This window comes from Triturus cristatus, chromosome 4_1 (assembly GCF_964204655.1).
Source record: "Triturus cristatus chromosome 4_1, aTriCri1.1, whole genome shotgun sequence".
NCBI lineage: Eukaryota > Metazoa > Chordata > Amphibia > Caudata > Salamandridae > Triturus > Triturus cristatus.
The window spans coordinates 289,831,722-289,848,759 of NC_140585.1; the positions used below are offsets into that span (position 1 = coordinate 289,831,722).

Genomic DNA, 17,038 nt, shown 5'->3' on the forward strand with positions numbered 1-17,038 from the left:
TCACTAATACATCAAGAAAGTGTATGTTCTTGTCATGTATGTTATAAGTCAGTTGTATTCTTGGATTAGCATCATTCAATGTCTCGATCATAGTTACTAGTGCTTGTTTGGTATCAGTCCAAATTAAGAAAATATCATCAATATACCGACAATACAGGTTAATCTTTTGCCACCAAGATGGATTTGACATGATGTTGTCATACTCATACTGGGCCATGAATAGATTTGCATACGCTGGGGCCCCCGAAAATCCCATGGAGGTCCCAGTCAGTTATGCAAAAAACTGTCCTTGCCATTCAAATTAACTATTATGTAGGCAGAATTTCAAGTTGTAAAATGAAGATCTTTTCCATGTCAATGTTGTCCATTTGAAGTAATGCCCATTCAACTGCCTCTAATCCTGCTGCACGTGGTATAGATGTATATAATGCAGTTACGTCGATGGTGCACAATAAAGCTGATTCAATATTCTCAACTTCCATCATGGTCAATTTCTGCAAAAAGCGTGTGGTGTCCTTGAGATATGAAGTCCACCCCTGTACAAATTGTTGTAACTAATGATCCAAGAATTTTCCAATTGGATCACAAATTGAGCCACAACCTGATACAATCGGTCGGAAAGGTGGGTTCAAGACATCCTTGTGCATTTTTTGAATCATATACAATCTCGGTCTTCGGGGATTTGTAGTGTTAAGAAATTATTTGGTCTGATCGTTGATCCAATCTTGCTCTAAGCCATTCGTCAGTAGCTTCGCCAATATATCTTGCAACTGTGTGGTAGGGTCATGCATCAGTTTCATATATGTATTATCATCATCCACATGTGCATTCACTTTGGCTTGATAGTATTGTGTATCCATAATCACTATTGCACCGCCCTTGTCTGCTGGTTGCATGATTATTGCAGGGTCATTCACTAACGTTTTGATCAATGACTTGTCTTGTTTTGTGAGGTTATCCCTTCTCTTGGTTTGATACTTCAATTATTTTAAATCTTTCTGTACTAATACTTCAAAAGTATCCAACATTTTATGAGACACTGGTGGAATATATGTGCTCTTAGGTTTGAATATCTTAATGGATCGTTCCACAGTGACTTGTTCAGAGGTTACTATATTAGTAAAAAAGTGCCGTAATCTCAATGACCTCATAAATCTATATATGTCTGCTTCAACTTGTAATGGGGTGGTTGTCCCAGTGGGGACAAACGACATTCCATGTGCCAGAATAGCTTTCTGTTGAGGACTCAATTGTTGTGTTGAGATGCTAATAACTAGATCACTGTCTTGCCACTGCGACGCGACTTCCCGCTTTTTTCTTTGTCCTCTCCTGGTTTTTCGAGTGAGGTATGAGTGCTCCGATCTGTTGGTACCGGTGGTCGCCCTTGGTCCGGAACCTGTGACAAAAAAGGTACGGTTGATAAAACTTGTGTTGTGTGACGAGATTCAGTAGCTGGACCTACTGTTTGTGACTGTGCAATCATCGCATGTGCTGGTGTTCTGCTAGTTGTGGCTTCTTTGTCTGAGACCAAACTCATCTGAAGATGTTGTTGTTGTTTTTTTGTGATAAAATCTCCTCCTGGCGTAAATCTCGGCCCATGTGTACACTTCATTAAGTTTATAATCAATGGTGTCTCTCTTATATTTACGGAGGTTTCCTTCTTGCAATTCCTTTTCATATTTTTCCAGTTTCTGATTAAGTACTTCCAGTTGTAGTTGCCAAGTGTTATTTTCCATACGTAATTCTTTTTTTTTTTGTTTTTTTTTTTTTGTTGAAAAACCTTTATTGACATTTCAATCATTAACAAGTATGGGCCTACAACCCCCCGGGGCCGGCCGCTGAGCAATCAGAGCAATAAGAGCCAATGTAAACACAGGCGGCACCTCGGAGAGCAGAATCTTCATTCCAATATAGTCCGGCCAGTGAGCCGCGCAGGTAGGACACCAGGAGAAAAGGGGTTTTTCATTTTATAATGAAACAAGACAGTAGGATCAGGTGCCAAACAATTTCCCAACAACGATAAGGGGCAAGAATAATAGAAGTAAGCAATAAGCAGCAATCTATTGGATCAATGGCGCAGACACGGGAGATTCCGGATGGGGAAGAATATCAAAAACAGTTGCGCCTGCAGGCCCCGGTACCTAACGCCCAGAGAACACCCCGGAAACTGTGGCACACATGAAGAGGCGACGATTCACAACAAAGGAGGTGTACCGCGCTGATCCCAGAAAAGAAAAAACAAGAAGAAGCGGAGAAGAAAAAGGAGGCCATGGAAAAAGAGATAAAGACTAAAGAGTCCCCTCCCCCAACCCCCCACCCTGCACCTCTGCAAATGAGTATGGCCCCCCCCCCCCAGCAGTGTGCCTGTCGCCCTGGAACTAGACCCGAAATATAGAAGAAACAGGGAAAAAGGAGTAAGAAAGAACCCCACCAGACGGGGGGGTGGAGAAAGTATAATAAACTGGAGGAGGGCCTTCAAAACATACCCCCGGCTTCTCCCTCCCGCACGGTGAAGTCTCCCCACAGCAAACAATAAGCAGCACCAAATAGACCATATCAAAAAAGGGGAAATGGGGAGCATTATGCACCAACTATGCTAATAACCATGAGAGTACGCAACCATGAGTCCGCCCGTCTACTGGATGACCACCCCCGAAGGATCAGCCTCATCCTTGACCACTCTTTGCAATTCTGCCCATGCCTACCCCTCGACCCAGCACCATGTCCGATGTTCCAGGGTAAAGGAGTGTCCAAAAACAACCGGGAAGCGACGCACACAGGTGGGGTGGAAGTCTCTGAGTACCAACACAGTCCGCATCATGGAGGGACGTCTTTCCCAGTGCTGCCCCAGGCTCTGCACTGCACACAAGGTCCAGGAAGGCTGAATCAGCCAAAGTAGACAAACGTTGCTGGAATTGTCCCTGGGTCGCCGGAGGCCGTGCACGGGACAAGGCCACCACCTTCCACTCAGGTCCAATACCTCCGGAACAGATCAAACCCTCAGTTAGCCGATCACACGGTAGCATACTGTCCGGAGTGTCCGGCTGTGCACTAATCGCAGGGGTGGCCGCGACATTAGCCTCCTGTGTGCAGTGTGGGAAGCCCCTGTGTACCTGTGGACCAGCATGCCGCCACTGTCCCAACGCTGATGCCACACCATCGAGCTTACTCCCCAAGACCCCGGCGCCACGAGCCAAGGAGAAATGAAGGGCACCAAGGGCCTCTAGGAGGTCGCCGTACCCCAGCACAGCTCTCTGCGATCGCTCCGCCACACTCCCAAAAGTCACACACTCCCAATCCTGCCGCGACCCAGTGGACAGGATGGTAGGCTGCATAACAACAAGATGGCCGCCGGGAAGGCCCGACTCGTATTGGGGCCGGGACCCAGGGACAAGCGCCTCGAGGTCCACGTCGCTGAAGACAGGGGGCCGGGGGCATGCACAAATTCAGCCGTTGCGTGGTCACGGGCAACAGTCGTCCCCGCCACGGACCAGCTCCCGCGAAAAGCCGGGAGCAGCCCGCAAGGATCAGGGCGAGCTAGGGGCGGCGTCCGGGCAGCTCACCGTCAAAGGCAGGGGCAAGCACCGAAGAATCTGGGAGCCGCACCCCCGGGCATGTCCTCGGTCCGCTACGCCCAGCAGTGGGAGCGCCTACGTCAAAATGCAGGCCGAGGGCAGCACCGCTCCGGTGGACCGACTCCACCCAGTCACCACAGGCCGCTGTTGTTAAACTGCCACCCGGCCAAGGCGTCCACTCGAGGTCCCGGCTCCGGGGCTGCACGGGCCGCAAAGTTCAACTGCAGATTTCTCCGGCGGTACGGCAGCCAGAAACCCCGGAGTCACACGATCGGTTGCCACTCTCATTCACAAACATGATCTCATAGCGCAGACTGAGGATCTCGTGCAGGATATCCGTGCGGGATGCGGAGGTTCACGGAGCCGGGAATCTACGCTGCCGTCCCGGTCGCCATCTTGGCTCCTCCCCCCATACGTAATTCTTGTTCGCTTTTGAGAGTATAGATCTCTTCCTCAAGATCTCGGATGGTTTTTGAAAGTTTCTCTATGATGAGTAGAATCAAATCGAGTGAACATTTGTTTTGTATGGCATACCATTTCTCCATAAAACCAGAGTTAAGATGGAATCGAAACAACATTGGTTTAATTGCTAACCGTAATCCTCGTGGTATGCGTTTCGCTTTATGGTACTGAACCAATGTTGAGGCATGAAGTTTCTGGTTTAATTGAAGTCTAGTGATAAATTCCAGTTGCCTTAGTTGTTGGGTAATGGAACCTCCATATGTGTCTGTAGTCTTTACTTCTTGTATCAATGCATAGATCTCACTTGCTTCATCAGACGTATATACCTTAGTTGTTGCTTTATTCTCCGTGATGTTTGTGATTGAATCAAATGACATTGACTGTGGGTGCTTCCTCCTGTGACAGTGCTATGTAATGTATTAGTTGGGTTCGGAGGCGCACACCTAGTTTACCTTATTTTTAGCTCTATTTGTGTACCTAGATTAATGGTGCTACAGTGCTACACTTGCTGCCATAACAAGCGTCTAGTCAAACAGAAAAAATACAAGCCAGAAGTCTTGCTGACACTGTGCACGGTTCACTGGGTTATGGAAAAAAAACAATAACTTTATCGATGCTCAAAACAACCAAATGATATTAAACGATAAACTTTAGTTCATGTCATTTATACTTCTATTATTCCATTCATTTTGCATGAAAAATTAGTCAAACAATAAACATTTCTAATTCATAACAATTCATATTGTCTTAGGCGGAAGTGAGGAGCGGCAGTAATCTATTTCACTGAGGTAACCGCTACGAACCACAGGCTCTCTCAGTACACTCAGAGCGCGAGACGCTGGAGCTTCCAAGATTTTGACTGGAATTAATTACTTAGACAATGACAAGAACCTTTTCTAATTGATATTTGAAGAGTACAGCTGCATAGGCCATAGACGCCTTCCCTGAGCGCGTGTCGCTGGAGATTGGTTAGGAGTAAGCTTGCACCCGACACTTCAATTTTACTGAATATCGACCAGATTGTTGAGATACAAGGCACTCCAGGAGAAAGATTGCTTCACCTCCGACATATTTGATGTCATGGTTAGCCTGAAGGGCTCCGGATGATACACAATCCTGCGATTGACTGTGCAGGTTATAAGCTACTTACAGAGTTGAGGCTCTTTAATCTCATTAGAAGGCTTACACAACTGTCCCATTGTCCTGATGAAGACCCTACAGTGATGTCATTGATACACACACGGTTATAGGGGTTGAAACATCGACGTTCATTATTAAGCGTTAGTGTCCAACCAGACCCATACAATAAAGGAAGCAAGCAAGGTCTGGCTAGGGCGTGTGATATTCTTTGTATAACACTACCTAAAAAGAATTGATGTTGCATGGATTTGGTTTGTTTGTTGGTATTGTTGATATATGTACAGTCACTGTCTATCCCCTTTTATGTCACTATTGTAGATAAGCCCTTATGTTGTGTAGGTTTTGATATGTGTCCAGTTATGTCATTATCTGAAAAAATATGATTTGTTTCAAATACACAAATGCTTTTGAAGTTGATTTTCTTTTTGTTTCAAATATCAGTGTTGTGCGTTTGTATATTATTGTTCATCGTCCTACTTTCAGGGGAGGACACAAAATGAAACGTATTACTGTGGCAAAACCACTGTTCACATAACGTACTCATTCCCAGGTTCTGCACGTTACTGGGTTACCCTATTGAGATTATCAATCATGTTTGTAATCTAGCATTGGTGCTAGACTCAATATTGTGTGATTCTGGGAAAATCAATCACTCGTCCTGTGCCCAAATGTAAATTGTATTTGTGTAGTCCACACTTGTTCCTAGAAATCGTCTCCCGACTCCTCACATATTGTACAGTGCTCTGATGCCTCAAAGCCAGGTTTGCGCTATATAAATACAAATACATCTAACTTGATGCACAAAGAATAAAAAGAAAGCAGTGACCTTTAATGTAAAAAGAAGGGAGAGAGAGATACCCATCTAGTGAACTGCACAATATGAAACCAGCAAACCTGGACTTGTCCTCAGTTTCCCTGCTTGTCCAAACTGTGTGATCCTAGACAAATAATTTATTTCAAGCTTGTTTAAAAAGAGTCACCTTTAATAAATGCCTCTCAATCCAATGATATAATCAGATGTTAAAGGAGTGTATGATATCTGTCACTCTATGTATGGTATCTGTACATTCCATATATCAAGGCTCAGCTCGTAAAAGTGTTCTTATAGCCAAACCAGGCTTTTGGCTCAACTTTCACTGTCAATTTGTTAGATCACCCACCTCTAGCTGTTCTCTAAAGTCAAGGGAGAACCAGACCGTGAAAGAAGAAACAAGCCTTCTCACAAGGATTCTTGCTACCTGAAAGAAATGTAAATGTGAGCAACTGGTTAATCAATAAATCTAAAGGTTGCTTGTGAGCCAGTACATGGATTTATTTTATGGAGCCATTTGAGGCTTCACGGTGACAAAGATTTATACTTTGAGGTAATGTAAGCTAGTTATCAGCTCAGTTCTGAAGTGCGTCTTTCTAATGGAAACCTTTATGAAGAAGAAAAAAAGGTTTTCCAAACGGTGCAATCTGATTGGTTATTAGTAAAAACATATATTTTTAACTAACAAGTTTTATCTTAAACACTAAGGCCCTGTTGTGTGCAGATTTAGATTCTGTATATAGGTTTCCCGATGTATGCCCTTATATAGGTACAATTCACATTGCCCTTATTTGGACATAGAAATTCGGCCCGGATTTAGACATTGTCCGTACAAACCAAATACAGGCATGGCCACCTACATCCGTCCATCCACTTCACAACGAATTCTTGGAAAACTAGACCCTTAAGCCCTTAGGAATTTCCCTCAGCTTGAATATTGATTTCTCCAAGAACTCATTAAGTATGCATCAACATCTATTCCATAGGGGTTCATTCATGACCTTCCTTTGCCCAACTTTTACGCCAATACTGGCATTCCTAGACACCTTCAAGGTATAAATATACGAGCACTTGCCCTGGCAAATTGCGATTCCCGGAGGATTCGATCCAACCCAGAGAACGCGGTCCACCACAGCAAGTTCGGAAGGAGATCGAGTTCCAGCCTGATGCACTGACCTGACGCTGCCATCCTCCTTGCAGAGAATCCAGCTCCAGTGCTCTCGGACAACCCTTGCGGGGGGTTAGACTATCGAGTCCAGAAAAGAGATTCCAACCTCTCTCATTCTAAGGTATGGAGCCGACTAGAACTTAAATAAACTTTTAGCAACTCTTGGCTAAACTAAAATATAGCTAGTTATACTTTAGAAACAGCACCTACTTCAAACCTCGTACTGCACTTAGGTTGGGTACATTGGGGTAGAACAATTTAGAAACATCAGATGAGTATCACATTTTAGCATTATGTTATTTATGTATGTCTTTTGATTAATATATGTCATAGCTACAAACCATGCTATTGCAGTATTATTTTATCTTACTGCCAACCTCGTACATATTTTACTTCGCAGTCTGTCTTACGATTGTAGCAATTCATATCTCTTGCATGAGAAATAAGACTGTTCAATAAACCCTTTTATTGAAACACCCGTCTCTATTTCTGTGCAACTCTGTAGAAACGAAGCATGCACGATTGACTGAGTGAAACTGTCATCTATTGTTTCCACGATTCTGAGACTGTTCTGATTCTAAAGGGAAACAAAGTAGTCATGTTTATGCGGTTGTCAGAGACTAATCCCTTCTTGTATATTCGAAACGTTTCTAGTGACCTCTGAGTTAGCTGGCGCACACAAGTAATTAAGTTTAATATATTTGATAGAGACATACTGACCTTAGTCCTATGTCAAATCTATAGTGTATGTTATTCCAATGCGCGTAGCCTATCAGGGATATAGGAACTACACTACAGCCCCGATTAAGAGTTTGTTGGAATCCAGGTGCTTTTTGCTGCACTTGGATATATCACGATACCCTGAGGTAGGTTATATATCAGGAGTGATAAATAGCACCTATAATACATCTTTGTGGCATAACATGCAGTTTTTGTTACTTACCGCACCAAAATCTGCATGGTACATTGAATACCATACACTTCCCCCCTGTAGAATTCTGTCAGGTACAACTTGCTGAAATGTAATTAATGGGGATATATCTAATGCACCTGGTAGTTACCGGCTGCGGTAATTACCACCCAACTCCGAATTACAATCCTCATTTTGCAGCAGCCTCTCTTTAACTGTGTGTAATACAATTTTAAAATAATGACTTGCATATTGGCTGTGCTTTCAGTCGCAGGTTGGGGACTCATAGCATTATAAATACATGTCATTATTTCCCAGTGCACCAACTAGGGTTCAGTTCTATGATTCTCTGGTTACACACACAGATATCTGCAGTGAATTATTTAACCAAATGAGCTTTCAGAATGTAAAAGAGTGCTTTTCCCACTGATTGCTTAAACTTGCATTCATTTTCCTTTTCTAGGGTGTGGGTTATATTTCACACATATTTACTTTAAGTCAAAAGGCCTACAAATTAGTTGTAGAATAATTTGGACATTTAGCCACTTCTCTGGCCTGCCCCAAACTCTCCTGCCTCGGACGCCATGGCAATCAGAATCAGTTCCCCCACATTATTTATTTACTTCAACTGCTGGATGAATTGTGAAAAACTTTGTAAGAGGATGTCACTGAGGGAACAATTTCAGGGAATCCCAGCACACATCAGCAGCAGCCCGAGCAAAGACTGGAGGGGTGACGTGCTGAAGCCCTTTTAGTACAATGGTTGTGGATAAAAGATCCCACAGCCTTTCTAGGAGTATACCGTGGCAGTGTACAGGAGGTCTGTAGACAATAGAGGTGAGTGAGCCAGTGAAAGCTTGAGCCAAACTTGAGACTGAAGCCTGGGTTTGGCTCAGCCCGGGGTCCTGTTGGAACCTCGAGCCCATAGCGAGCTGAGCTTTGAAGTGGCTTCAGCCTGCCTCCCTCTACCAAAGATGTGGCGTTACTGCCAGAACTGACAACTTTAGAAAAGGGGAACCAGGTTCAAGTCTCGGCATTGGCTCAACCTCCTGCGGTTCTGGGCATATTGCTTATTCTCGGCATGTCTTTAAAAAATTAATGTGACATTGTGTAATGTAACAAGCGCTCAAGTCTAATACCTTCGGGTGGAATTCGCACTATATAAAAACCTGCAGAAAAATGCACAGAGGTTAAAACAAAGCGTTAACATAGAAAAGTAAGACATAAAAATACCCATTTAGTGGCTGATTTGTACAAAGTGAAACCAGAAAAAAATGGATAAATTGCAGCTTACCCACTTAAATTGTGTGATCGAAGGCAAATATTTTATTTCACCAAAACTCCTCTTTCTTCATTATCTCATAAGAAAGTGCTTTTAAATATGCGAGTTCAGACTACCAGTTGTACATAAATGATTATATTTGATTTAATAAAGTATAATGCGTGTTCTATAATAATCTGGGCCACAAACAGGATTTGCATGGCAACTGTTTTGCCTCTTACTTCACTAATGGTCATGTTTAAAAGCCATCACTTTTAACAGGTACCGCTCAGTGCAGCGCTATAGTGTGATGTGACATATTAATGTCAAAGATTCCCCATGCTAAAAAATAAACATTTTTGAAAAAACGTTATCGTATTTTACTCGATGTTGCATGATTTATTGTTGTAAGATTTACACAGTACACGTTTTCAAGGCTGGGCTCGTGCACGGACTCCCAGAGCCGAGCCAGACCTAGGACTAGGCTCGCCTGTTAACTAAAGCGTCGAGCGTCTGTTTACGGCACAGGTCTACTAATTGAATTTGAATGCTGGGCGCCAGAGGTCTATTTCTCCAATATGCGGAGTCCTTGCGCCATCTAGCGGTAACATGTTTATATATTAAGTTTGTCCTCTCAATCTCAGCCCTTGGACGGGGTGGGGTTGGGTGGGTACTGGGCTTTCTTCCTGTGGGACTAAAAGGAGATAAGAAGCCCGTATTCATTACACATAGACGGATTCAACGGTACCACCGTTTGAATGTTATTTAAAGCTCTGCACGAGCGAGAGGTGTATCCACAGATGATTTGAAAGATGTGGCTATTTCATTTTACACTAACCACCCCACCTTGAATTATTAAATAGGCACCTTAAGGGAGGGAGATCTTGGCCATCAACTGCCTGGTTTCGGCTCTGCCTTCGTGGCTCCTCTGCTCTGGTCACTGGTGGGCAGTCCGACAGGATGTCACTTTGTTTTTGCACGAATTGGCTTCTTGCCCCCCCCCCCCCACCCCTCCCCGTTTAAATGTACGAAAGACGCGCGCAGGTTTAAGGAGGCAGATTTTATTGGCACCCACACAGCATTCTCCAGACTCCCCTTTGAGGGGTGCATATTTTCATGTTCCACAACAGCGCCTCTTTCCCCTACTGTTGGTATCGACCCCCTCCTCTCCCCCCCCCCCTCTCCCCCCCACCACCCCGGTTTGAAAAATGTAAACAATGAAATATAAAAGGCAGCCGAATCCTGTTCAGATCAGCTCTGGCCCATTACATTCATTAACAGTGAGCAGACCATTTATAAACAGGATTTAACGCTGCATCGTTTGGCATCATTTTAAAAATATACAATTGAAATTCGAGTCGTCCCTGGTCATCAACGTTTTGCAACTGTTTCTGGTCCCTTTTTCACTCCTCCGTTTTGGAATACATGGAGAGAACTTATTGCTCAGACGGCACCAGGTTCATTAAAATAGCCTTTCCCCAGGGTTCACCTGAGGTACTTGTACAATTGCAATTACACGGGATTAAAATAGAACTGATTTCTTTTCCAGCGGCCACCGCAGCGTTCAATGGCTCCTTATATGCAGCGCGGAGGCAGAGTAAGCAAAAGACGCCCCCGCTGAGAAGAAACACGCACAGAGAAATGCAAAAAATCTACCGAAAACCACAGAGTATGTCAACATTAGGTTCTGCAAAACAGTTTCTCAAGACTCCTGTAATTTGAAATGTGTCTCTCCCTATAGGTCAGAGTGTACATCAAAAAAGGGTTTATACAATTCCCGAGTTCCCTGGAATTCTTCTTCTAGCAACTTTCTGCAGTTTTCATTGTGCAGCGTGTCTGGCACCTTCTGGTGTGCTCTCAAATGAGGGTCACACCCCAAGATCAAAGCTAGGAGGTGCAGCCAGGTGCATTTCAGGAGGTCAGAGAGGGAAAGCAGATAAACACACAAGAGACCAGTGTAATATTGGAGAGTTTTGCACTTTCTTTTTACAAGTTCCCAAATTCTAAATTATAGAAGGGTTTATATAAGAAGACCTAGCCATCTCAGAGAATCCGAGATCACTGCTACTCTCTGGAGAGCTGCTATTCCTACCCCTCCACCCCCTCCCGAGGACCAACTCCAGATGTAAGGGCAAGAGACACAGGGATGAAGACACACCTCACATTCTTCTACCATTAAACATATTGATATCTCTGAAACTTCCCACTGAGGAAACAAGACTACAACCGGAGACAGATAAAAAAATAATGTCAACTCGAATTAAAAACCTCACCCCTGCATAAGCACTAGATGCCGCCCCAGGCAGTTCATATCCCATTTCTCAAAATTCCCCATAGTCAGTCTGTCATCAGAGCCACATCTACTTCCATGCAGGTAACGGTATCACTGGCTTTTCCACGCTTTGCCTCAAACGTGGCAGAATTGCTCCATACCACTGAGAAAAGCAACACTAACTACATAGAAAAACGGTTCCATGTCAATGACTAATCAATTGATGACTCTTTCGGAACAGACATCAAGAGTGCTCAGATTGTCCAGGAGGAACTGGTGATGCTGTTGCAAATCAAGTTTGAAATGAGAACCCCCAGCACAACAGCAGTCAAATGGAAAACAAAAGAAATGGGATTACAAGATTTGAGGTAGAAAAACGTAGCAAAAACCCCCAATCATAAAGTGCTGAAGAAAAGCTGGGGGATCGACGAAGGCTCGTGAAGGGGTCTGGAACCTGCAAAGTAGTCTGGTTGACCAAAGGTGACTGATGAGTGGGAACCTTTTATCCTTACAAGGAATCTGGTGTTCGAGTCCCAATTACTTGTCAACAATGGGAAATCCCTGAGAAAAATGTGGACGGAAATCATGGAACAGGCAACGGACTCAAAACGTTGCTGACAACATTTCTACCAAGGGCCGGACAAGATTCTGGAGACCGGTGATCAATAGGATGCGTCCTGTGTTACCCTAACTGGTTTCTCATTTCTTGGTTTACATTTTCAGAGAACCATGCATCAATCTATCCGCTCCTTACTTTCTAGCCTGACCCAATCACTCACTCCCTGACAGACCTCCAGTCCATTTCCTGAGAGGGTCCTATCCCCTTTTTGTTACTGCTTTCTCTCCCCTCAAGTTTCCCTTATGTCCCATCTGCCCCTTGATGGTCTCTCTGACGTCACCCCGGTTCCGAGTTAGTGTCCCTAAAGCCCCTCATGTTAAATCTTTGTATTCCATTTTGATCTCCTTTGTGCCAAAAGTGCAGCGTCCTTACACAAAAGGTTCCAGATTCAAAACCAAGTCTTTAGGAATCAATATACATCCCATTGATTAAATAGTCGAGTCTGGAATAGTGCCTTCTGCGCATTGCTTCCAAGGCTCTCCTGGTGATCAGAAACACAACAACTGCAAAGAAAACAACCCCAAATACCAGAGCCGCTAGCAAGCCGCTCCTGTCACCACTTTTAGAGTCCGGATTAGGAAGATCTTCCGCCATTTTCTTTTCATAACCATTTAAGCCAGGATTAAATTTCTGTGAAGAAGTCACAGAATCCACACCAACAAAGGGAGTTATTGGAGCGGAAACATTGATTTTGCTGGCACCTTCTGCAGTGAAATTCCATGCTTTGGGGAGAGGGGCCTGTGGTCTTTCTTCGGGGGAGGGGACGCTGGATTCTGCAGTAGAGGTTAAACGAATAACTTTTGAAGACGTTGTCTTGGAGAGATGACTGTTTGCAGGTCCAAGTTTAGTAGTTTTAACAGGTGTAGTAGTTAGAGCCATAATAAGTGGGGGTTCAGTGGTAGAGGTTGTGGTGAGACGAGTTGTGGTAGAGGTGGTGGTGGGAGTAGATGTTGTTATCTTGGATGTAGTAATAGGGAGAGTTGTGGTGACAGTGGATGTGGTGGTGGGCAGACTGGTGGTTTTAAGCAAGCGTGTGGTTGTGGTACTAGGCAATGGAGTAGTTGTGGTCGTGGGCTTGGGAGTGGTCTTGGGTTTTGGTGGGGGTGTGGGCCTGGGAGTAGTGGCCATGAGGGTAGTCATGGGTATGGTTGTAGTGGTAGACAGCGTTGTGGTTGTCATCTGCAGAGTTGTAGCTGTCGTGGTCAAAGATGTAGTTGTCGTTGAAGTGGTGGCTTGAGTGGTTGTCATAATATTAGCAGCAGCAGCAGCACCTGTAGTTGCAAGCTGAACAATTATACCTGGCTTTTGATAGGATGAAGGTGTGCTTTCTTTATTCTTCTCTTCTTTTTGGCTGTTCTCTTCCTGGAGCGAATGATCAATCTTATCTAAATGGTTCATAATGTCGTCCGCCAGGACCAGTATCTTAGAGGTGATGGATTTGTTCATACTGCTACCTGTAGCCAAAGGCTCGGCCTGATTAATAGGTTCAGGATGTTGTAAATCTAAGAAAAGTTCATTCTTTTTGTTTCCATCCACATATGTTGGTTTTGAGTCTTTAGCTTTCGAGTGCGAGTTTCCAGGTAATGCTTTATCTAAAACAAGAAAATACAATTTTCAGTAAATGGATCAATTCTGGCAATAAGCAATCAAAAACAGCCAGTCACTTTCTTAAATATCACAGAGCAGCACTGGCGGCTACTATGGGGCCGTGTGGGTGGGGTGAGTTTCTGTCAGTGGGGTGGTGGGGGGGGGGGGGAAATCAGCACTTACCTGGACACCGCCTGAGGTTACTGCAACAGGAAGCATCCAGGCTCCCAGTCTGTCCCAGCCAATCACGACACTGCTATCAGCTGATAGCAGCGTTGTGATTGGTCCGAGTGCTGTAGTTGAGGACTCAGCGAGGGAGTGGAAGTCTGGGTATGCTCTCTACCCAGGCTGTAACGCAGCCTGGATGGAGAACATGCAAAGTGTGCATGATGGTTTGGCCGGCCCGAGACGGCTGGCCAAATCATCATGGGCACATAAGTGCACATACCACTCCTACCCCTGCTGGTAGATAACCAAGCCCAGCCCCTAAAAAAAAAAACTAGGCAAGTACCGTAAAAATAAAATGATAATAACGTTATTATTTTATTTTTCGTGTGCGGCGGAGGAGCCGCCGCTGCAGAGCACAGGGTAAATTTAAACAAGTTAGTTTAGTAAGTTGGAGAACTTTCTTATGCTTCAGTTAAAGAAATGCACAGGCCTTCGTCCTATTAGGACGGCTTTAAAAACATGTTTTTTTTAATCATGTTTTGATCTTTTAGGTTCTTCGGTTTTAAATTTCTGTCTCATCGATTCCTTCCCTTCAGTTTCTGCAGCGCTAAGACACTCCCGGGCAAAAGCGCGCTTTACAAAATACATTTTCATTTAATTTCTTATCAGCATTGCAGCATGCAATATAATTTTTAAGGGTTTTTCAGTAACACCAATATTGGGACATTAATAAAGCATAATTTAGGAGTGGCAATATATTAAATATCTGTTGACATTTAAAATTTGCCCGAGCGCTACAAGATGGTGCCGCAGTAGTTGGTGGAGTAGGGGGAAAAATAGTAGTTTAATGTTGATATCTAAACAGCCCTACATTTGACCCCTACTTCATGCCAGTGAACATGCTTAAACTGTGTAAAAAACACAATTAACACATATACCGACTTGAGAATGGAAAATTTTGGCTCTACCCCTATGCAGTGTATGCATGCTTCACAGTATAGAAAATCAACAGTACCTTCCTTAATAAGGAAGCCATATGTACCATTGGTGGGCTGGTACAGAGCCGCCGATTCTTCGGACCAGGTTGCGACATAAATCAACATTATGAGGCCTGCCCTCTGCACAAGACAAGGTGTACTACTCCTCTACTTAGACATACAAGCCCAGCTGCTTGTAGAGTAATTGAAAGGCATATTAGCAGTAGAACAGTAAAAGACGCTGCAAGTCTACCCGGGCTACCAAAGAACACTATAGCTTCCAATAGGTTTTAACCCACACCAGAGGTACAGGCTCGAAGTTAAGATTTTTTATTTTCCCTTTTATTTTTGTTGTCCTAACTGTTGAACCATCCTGGGTCTAAGCTCCGATGTGAGATTAATGAACACGGTTTGATGTTTGTATAGTGCAATGGAAGTAAACCTGTATGGTCTTTGTGTAGTTCAGGGTATGTAATGCTACAAAACTCAATAAAGATGGTTTAAAAAACAAAACAGTAAGAGACACTATGATCCTACACTTGAAATCCATTGTTTCTCTATGTTCCCATTTTCATGGTCTGGCTTGACAGCTCTGCTGTCGCAAGACAATTAAGGGAGCACAACTAGTGAGGAGCTTTGGTTCTGCCAACATGTTGGGACCCAGGAGAACATGATTTGGTTGAGCAGAAGTTGTGTGCTTCCACAAAAAAGTGCTTGCCTTCCACACAGGGGTGGTACAACAAGAAAATGTCCCAGTGGAGAACAATTAAAACAGATAAATCAATGCTAAAATTAATCAGTTGTATCTAAACAAAGTTAAGCACCACCATACAGTCTTTCCAAAAAAGGATGTGATTTTATTTCATCACAATATTGAAGTTAATCAATTTATAAAGTACACAACAAATCCTAAATGAATATTTTTAGAAAAACGTGCACAGAGGGGTGAGGTGATAAGTGCATGGGAAGGATTGTGAGGAAGGACAGTAGTGCGCATATATACACATCAGTAAATTAATAGCGAACTATCCCGACAGTTTCCTGCCAAATGCATTAAATGTCAAATCATAACATAATTGCAGATATACATTCTCTGTCATATATGGCTGACAAAATGATAAAGTGTCGAAGTTTCGACCCTTAGAAGGAACAACCAATTTTGCGCATCGTGGGCGGGGTCTTCATCAGGACCTAAGTGACGGGAGGTGAATGGGCACCAGTAAAAACAACTATATGGCTTCAGGCTGTGAATAGGAAAGCTGGGCTATATAGACTCTCAGATTTAGCTGATTCACCGGTCATGCCAGCAGCCCGAAGCCACAGGTTACTGATCAACCTGGGCCCTTCCTTCTTTTTGTATACTACTATCATCTACGAAGAAATCTGAGAGACTATATAGCCCAGCTTTCCTATTCACAGCCTGAAGCCATATAGTTGTTTTTACTGGTGCCCACTCCCCTCCCGTCACTTTGGTCCTGATGAAGACCCCGCCCACAATGCGCAAAATTGGTTGTTCCTTCTAGGGTCGAAACTTCGACACTTCATTATCATTTTGTCAGACATATATGTATATCTGCAATTATGTTATGATTTGACATTTAATGCATCTGGCAGGAAACTGTTGGGATAGTTCGCTATTAATTTACTGATGTGTATATATGCGCACTACTGTCCTTCCTCACAATCCTTCCCATGCACTTATCACCTCACCCCTCTGTGCACATGTTTTTCTAAAAATATTCATTTAGGATTTGTTGTGTACTTTATAAATTGATTAACTTCAATATTGTGATGAAATAAAATCACATTCATATTTGGAAAGACTGTATGGTGGTGCTTAACTGTTTAGTTACATCTGATTAATTCTTGCATTGATTTATCTGTTTTAATTGTTCTTCACTGGGACATGTTCTCGTTGTACCACTATTCACCCGGGCCCAGTGGCTATTGGGTTGCCCCATTGCTACATAACTTTTCCACACAGGGGTGATCATTTTGTTTATTTATCTAGCTGTCCGAGTTGGTCTTTCAGGGGCACACACAATATTGTAATACTGTTAAATTGTCTTACATAATTAGATACTTTAT

At 43.5% G+C, this 17,038-nt stretch overlaps 1 protein-coding gene across 3 annotated transcripts in view; it reads right to left on the reverse strand.

The window, feature by feature from the left end:
• Positions 1-10,372: 10,372 nt before the first annotated feature.
• Positions 10,373-17,038, reverse strand: part of MANSC1 (MANSC domain containing 1) — a 90,903-nt gene continuing 84,237 nt past the window's right edge. For all 3 annotated transcript variants that reach the window (XM_085652092.1, XM_085652093.1, XM_085652094.1), the window contains exon 4: positions 10,373-13,810. In XM_085652092.1, the coding sequence (XP_085508218.1) occupies positions 12,621-13,810 (1,190 nt within the window). In that variant the 3' untranslated portion in view covers positions 10,373-12,620. The remainder of the gene's footprint in view (positions 13,811-17,038) is intronic.